The sequence below is a fragment of the Pollicipes pollicipes genome, unplaced genomic scaffold (assembly GCF_011947565.3).
Source record: "Pollicipes pollicipes isolate AB1234 unplaced genomic scaffold, Ppol_2.1 Scaffold_4740;HRSCAF=5597_pilon_pilon_pilon, whole genome shotgun sequence".
In the NCBI taxonomy this organism is placed as follows: Eukaryota; Metazoa; Arthropoda; class Thecostraca; order Pollicipedomorpha; family Pollicipedidae; genus Pollicipes; species Pollicipes pollicipes.
Genome location: NW_023596545.1, coordinates 24,625,866 through 24,631,865, shown reverse-complemented (window position 1 = coordinate 24,631,865; position 6,000 = coordinate 24,625,866). Strand labels below are relative to the sequence as shown.

At 60.4% G+C, this 6,000-nt stretch overlaps 1 protein-coding gene across 1 annotated transcript in view; it reads left to right on the top strand.

Moving 5' to 3' along the window:
• Positions 1 to 240: 240 nt before the first annotated feature.
• The window catches only part of LOC119099059 (RNA-binding motif, single-stranded-interacting protein 2), a gene marked incomplete at its 3' end in the record, with an annotated part of 49,191 nt that continues 43,431 nt past the window's right edge, over positions 241 to 6,000 (top strand). Inside the window, exon 1 of the mRNA XM_037222110.1 lies at positions 241 to 377. Coding sequence (XP_037078005.1) covers positions 255 to 377 — 123 coding nt within the window. The remainder of the gene's footprint in view (positions 378 to 6,000) is intronic.

The following is a 6,000-nucleotide window of genomic DNA, read 5'->3' as shown; positions in this document are numbered from 1 at the left end:
AGATGAGCACATTTGGGTGGGGGGGGGGGGGACGGGGAGGCGCCGGGGTCCCGCGCGGACCGCGCCCCCCGCCGCCCGTCGAACGAGCACTGTCGCGCCGGCCCAGGCGCCGTCCGGCCGTGCTCGCCGCCCGGCCGCGTCAGCCGTTCGGTCATCACGTGACAGAGCGACGGTGGCGCCGCGCGCGGCCGAGTGGCGAAGCGCCGGACCGGCGCCGCCGCCCGTGCTCGGTCGGTTCGCAGAGCCGGAGGGAGATGCCGGGGGAGGTCCGCTCGCTGCGCGGAGGTGCTCGAGTGTCGCCCGTGCTCGTGTACCGGCCCGGCCACGCCAAGAGTATGGTGCGCGCCAGCAACTACGCCGGCGGCTACTTGGTGCGGGTGAGTGTGCCGCCGGCGGTCGGACCGGGACCTGATCAGCTGATCGCTCGGCACCGGCGGCCTTGGCCACCGCCCTGCTGCGGTGCCCCTGTGTGTTGCCGCGCCTCGCTCACTGATGCCCGCTATTGATTCGTGCGGCGGGAATGGGCTAGGCGGCCGTCGACCACCGGCCGCGTTTTGGGCCGGGCTGGTCCGAGAGGCTCCGGCCGACGGGCCTCCGTCGACAGTGCCTCTCCGGCCCTGACATCGAGGCGCTTGTACAACATCAGACACCACCACGCCCATTTCAATAGCACCGCACGAGCAGTCCAGCCCCGCCTGTTCCCGGGCTACGGTGACTCGCACCTCGACAGTGTGCAGCGTTCCGCTCAGTGTGGCGAGTGAGATATCTTTTTGTCCACTTATCGGCCCACTTTTCAGCAAAAAGAGCTCGAAAACCGGGATGAAATGTGTCCACCGGATGTCACAGCTCGCTCTGATTTCGCGCGGTCTCTCCGACCGGTGTGATTGCGCGTGACTGGGTGGCGTAGCGGGCGCGGTGAGGTACTGGAACTGTGCAGCTCACCACGTCAGCCCTCCAGCCAATTCCAAGTTCAGCTCAGCAGCTCGAGCCGTGTACTGGAACACGCAAAACCGTATTGAAAAGTTTGACGAATGGGACGGCTGGGCAGAGGCTCTAAGGCTCGCAGCGGCTGTCAGGCGCCGGCCGCAGCGTCTCAGGCGCCAATCACAGTGGCTCGCAGACCGACCGTAGCGGCTCAGAGGTCAGCTGCGGCGGCTTGGAGACCAGCCGCTGTGGCTCAGAGACCAGCTGCAGTGGCTCGGAGACCAGCCGCCGTAGCTCGGAGACCTGTATTTAGTGGCTTAAAGACCAGCTGTAGCGGCTCAGAGACCGGCTGTGGTGAGCACAGTGGGCCGTGTGGCGTGCGGTCCGCCGCGTTGCTCGTTTGTGACGGTCCGTGCGAGCCCTGGCACTGGTCGCCCGAGCCCCGACCGTCCCTGTGACGCCTGGCAGCGCCGTCACCGCGCCTGTGACGCCCCTTAACGACCTTCAGATGAAGCTCTCCGCTGTCGCCAGTCCTCTGGGTGGGGCGTCACTGGAGCGTGCCGGGAGCGCGTGCTGCGGCGGTGCGTTGTTGAGCTCGTGACGTCACGTCCAATGGGGGCCACGATTGGTGGTGTGGTGCGGAATGGGGTTGGCATTCTTCTGGCGATTAAGACCCGGCCCTATGGACGTAAATAACCCATGCGGCTAACGCGCCTTTAGGAATAGATAGCTAATTAATGAAAGCCCGTCCCTGTTACACCTGGTCACATTTGGCTGGCTTTTCTACGGTTGTCCTGACATAGCCCCCACCCCCTTCCGGCGCGTGTCAGTGGCTGGCGCTTCAGAACACCGCACGTTGGTGCGGGTCTGGAAATCAGTCTGCCTGCTCACGCGAACCTCGCTGAGGCCACATGACCCCGACCCTGTCAGTGTCGCCAGGCGGCGAAACGATTGCTGGTCCAGGAGGTCGCCGGCTGACCCGACTGACACGGTCTGGGGTCACCGGCTTACTCAGCCCACATGGTCCGGGAGGTCACCGGCTGACACGGTCCGGGAGGTCACCGGCTGACATGGTCCGGGAGGTCACCGGCTGACACGGTCCGGGAGGTCACCGGCTGACGATCCGCCGGCCGGCTGGCGCGGCTAGCGGGACGCGGCTGCGACACTCGTGGCGCCTCTTGCCCTCCAAAGAGCGCCTTGGCCGCCTTCAGATGCTGACAACGCCGCGGCGGTAGCGCGGCGGCAGTGAATGCAGGGGTGCAAGGGGCAAGCGATTACAGTTGCGGGAGTTGATCAAGGAAATATCTTGGTTTAGCTCCCGTTACAGAAATCCTTCACTGGCCCCGCCCGTCCCCATCAGGAGTGGCGGCGCTACTGCTGACCTCGGCAGTTAAGTTGCGCTGATAGGTGACGGCGTAACGCTTGAGGACTGGAGGAGGGGCGGGGCGGGGCCGGGCTGGGCCGGGCTGGACCGGGCTGGGCCGGGCCGGGCTGGGCTGGGCTGAGCTGGGCTGGGCTGGGCTGGGCTGGGCTGGGCTGGGCTGGGCTGGGCTGGGCTGGGCTTCCAAGCATCTGATTGGAGCAACATCACCTCATACGCGACCACCGCGCACAGGCTGAACATCCCTATGATTGAACTCTGGTTGAACACTTCGGCAGACGCTGCGCCGCCCAGGTGCTCCCTTCGCTTGGTGACATCCGTCTCGGAGCTCCCCGTGACAGATCGCGGTGGCCAGCAGCAGCAGCATCCTCCGCCGAAGATGTGCCATTGAGTGCGGGCTCCGACCTGTGCGATGCCATCCTGTGAGGCTGAACGATTTGTGACGCTGAGTCGGGGATCGTGAGACGAGCTGACAGCTCGTGACGGCGGGTGCTGGTCTCGGAGCAATGGGGTGGAGCACTGGAGCACTGGAGCACTGAGCACTGGGCCACAACCCGGCAACTCCTGATGCTCGCCGATTCCCATGCCGCCCGACACTATGGTTGCACGGTTTTAGTCAATCATAGGAGTGTTTGATTAGTGAAAGCCCCAACGGTGGAAAGCTAGCAGCGTGCTGGCACACTGCCGCGATGCAATCAACGGTAATTGTACTGGGTAGGGTTCCGGGGATATCGCATTAGGCAGAATTGCTGCCCAGATTATTTGAAACGCTCGCATGCATGCACGCATGCACTTCATGCCGCGGTACCAGACATGATGGAATGGAGAGCAGCAGGCGCGAAGCTTTGTGAAAGTTATGGCTCACGCCTCCTCATTCACATGATTTTTAAAGTATGTCTATCCCTATATATATATATATATATATATATATATATATATATATATATATCACAAAATACAGTAATTAAAAATATCGACGCATCAAGGACAAACTTCGACAAAATATGCAATACATCATGATAGCAATGCATCGAGTAGTACAGGCTTGCACCGTGTGGTATTGTGACTACCAACATACCCAGTGTCATTGAATCATAAATAAGCAGTACGACGAAAGAAGGTAAGGTTGAAACGCATTTATGGCACATTTTGAGTGCTTTAGTATAAAACATTCTTTTCCAGATTAGAACTAGTGAGACAATGCTTGAGGTGAAGGTCACCACTATATTTGCCTGCAGCCGTGTTACGCACAATTTGTGGCTTTGGGGACTTTCACGAAGTTGAGGAGCTTGTTCAATTAAACTTTCAGCCAAGAATCAGGAACATACCAGGTCTGATGTCCCTGTACTTGCAATGGCACGTTTCTTGTCCAATGACGAGATTGCATCGATGTCCTTCATTGATATTTGTTTTTAGTTGTAGGTCGTCAGGCTTCTTTACATAGCTTGTAAATGACTCCAGAAACCAATGATGGCTTTGCAATGATGATATCTTGCTCGAAACAGTTGGAAAAATATCTTCTTTGACATTTACCCATTTAGTTCGACTGATTTTTCAGTCCCTCTTTTTGTGAATCAGGGTTTAAGAAAGAACACTAAAAATACCGAACTGTGTGAATCAAGATTTGATTCCAAGCACTGCGTGGAAAGACACTTTGATTTGGCGCGTGGTTAGGCTCGCAGACGCTTTGAATAAAAATGGATTCGAATTATGCAGAGGTTTGTCGAGCGGAAGTCTGGACGCAATACAGCCTGAGGCGTGGGCAGACGGCACAGCAGCGCCAGCTCCTGTCTGACGTCGCGCGGCTCGTGCGCAGCTCCTGCGTGCCGTACTCCCGCTCCCGGACTCTCCGCCGGCCCCCCGTCGTCTGTCACCGGACCGATCTGCGGCGGCGGGAGAGAAACAAGCGGTGACCTTCGGCAGCGAGCCGCGCGTGGGCGCCGCTCGGCTCGTCCCTCCATAGCTCCCGCTGGAGCTCCAGCCGTATCTCCGGCGGTAGCTGCGGGCGTAGCTCCAGCTGAGCCCTTAGGTGACTCTGTCCTTGACTCCACTCTCAACGCGGGCGGCTGCTGCCAGGGACGGTGATGACTCGGCTGTAGCGACTTGCCGCAAAGGCTGAAGGACATATGGAGGGAGCTGCGGGCGGTGGAGTGGAGGTTGTACGGAGGGAGCGGAGGGGGTGTTGGAATGGGGGACATACGGAGGAAGCGTTGGAGCGGTGGAATGAAGGACATACGGAGGGAGCGGCGGGGCCGTGGACTACTGACGGGCATGCGGAGTGAGCTGCGGACGTCGGACCAATGGGCATGCGAAGGGAGTGGCGAGGCGGCAGACCGAAGCACGGTTACCGGGCCGGCTGCATGGGGATAGAGCAATGAGTCCACAAGCCTGCCGCCTGGCACCGGGCGATGGTGGCGTACAGACCAGCACCGATGAAGCTGATCCTGTCAGATCAGCTCCGATGTGTCCGGACTACGCCGAGGCGATGGAGACGCGGGCATCGAGTGGTCTCTCTGTGCCGTGCCGTCGTTGCCATGCGTTCCCTTCGCGGCGTGCTCACGCTGGTGGTGTGTTCACGGAGCCGTTCTATACCCACATAGACGACCTTGCCGCCACCATTTACGGAGCGCGGCAGATCTTCTGCTCGTCCGCGCGTTAAACGCGGTGCGTGCCTGCCTCGAGGCTCTGATGTCTCTCGTGACGAGGCCTCTCGGCCTGTCCGCCACGCCGCCGTCCACTCGCAGACACGCCAGGACGCTGTGGTGGCGGCGGCGGCGCGGCGGCGGCGGTGACGACTGTGGCTGGGACGCGCCGGGCTGGTCGGGCTCGCTCCCACGCCTCGCCGCGGCGCCGTGCGCCGACCCGGACCGGCGGCTGCACCTCGGAATGTCGTCTTCCACACCGTGCCTCCGGCGCGGGGAGAAAGGAAGAGCCGCGCTCTGTCAGGTGATGCCGAACCGGGCGGCTCGCGGAGAAAGGGTGAAAAGAAACAGCGCCACATTCCACGGTGTTGGCACGAGTGCTGAGGACCGCACTGATGTGTCAACTGGACGTCTGCCGCTGATCGGCAGGCTTAACCCTGGCTGATGAGGACCGCGCTGAGGTGTCGACTAGAGGTCTGCGGCTGGTCGGCAGGTTTAACCCTGGCTGATGAGGACTGCGCTGGTGTGTCGACTGGAGGTCTGCGGCTGGTCGGCAGGTTTAACCCTGGCTGATAGGACTGCGCTGGTGTGTCGACTGGAGGTCTGCGGCTGGTCGGCAGGTTTAACCCTGGCTGATGGGGACTGCGCTGGTGTGTCGACTGAAGGTCTATCGCTGGTGGGCAGGCTGGTCATTTCCTATTTTTTCTATCATTCTATCATTGGTCGCTGCATTGGCGGTCACAGCAGCACCTTCGCCTTAGGACATACTGCTGTCGGCGCCGAGCCGTATTAGTGGTTGCTTGGGGCTTCTCTATTTTAGAGGGAAACATGCTTGTGCGTGGGTGCCTTTCGGCGGGATCAATGCTGACTCGGACTCACTTCGCAATGGCTCAATTTTAGCTTCGACTTTTTTACAATAGTGCGCAAATCTGGGTCGTTCCGGGTTCCGAGTGAACGAGCACAGACATAGCTCTAGGATTGAATTCGATGGCTTCGATTCCGGCCGAGCGACGGATTCGGTCGATCAAACGGTCACACGGGAACAGAGTGGCC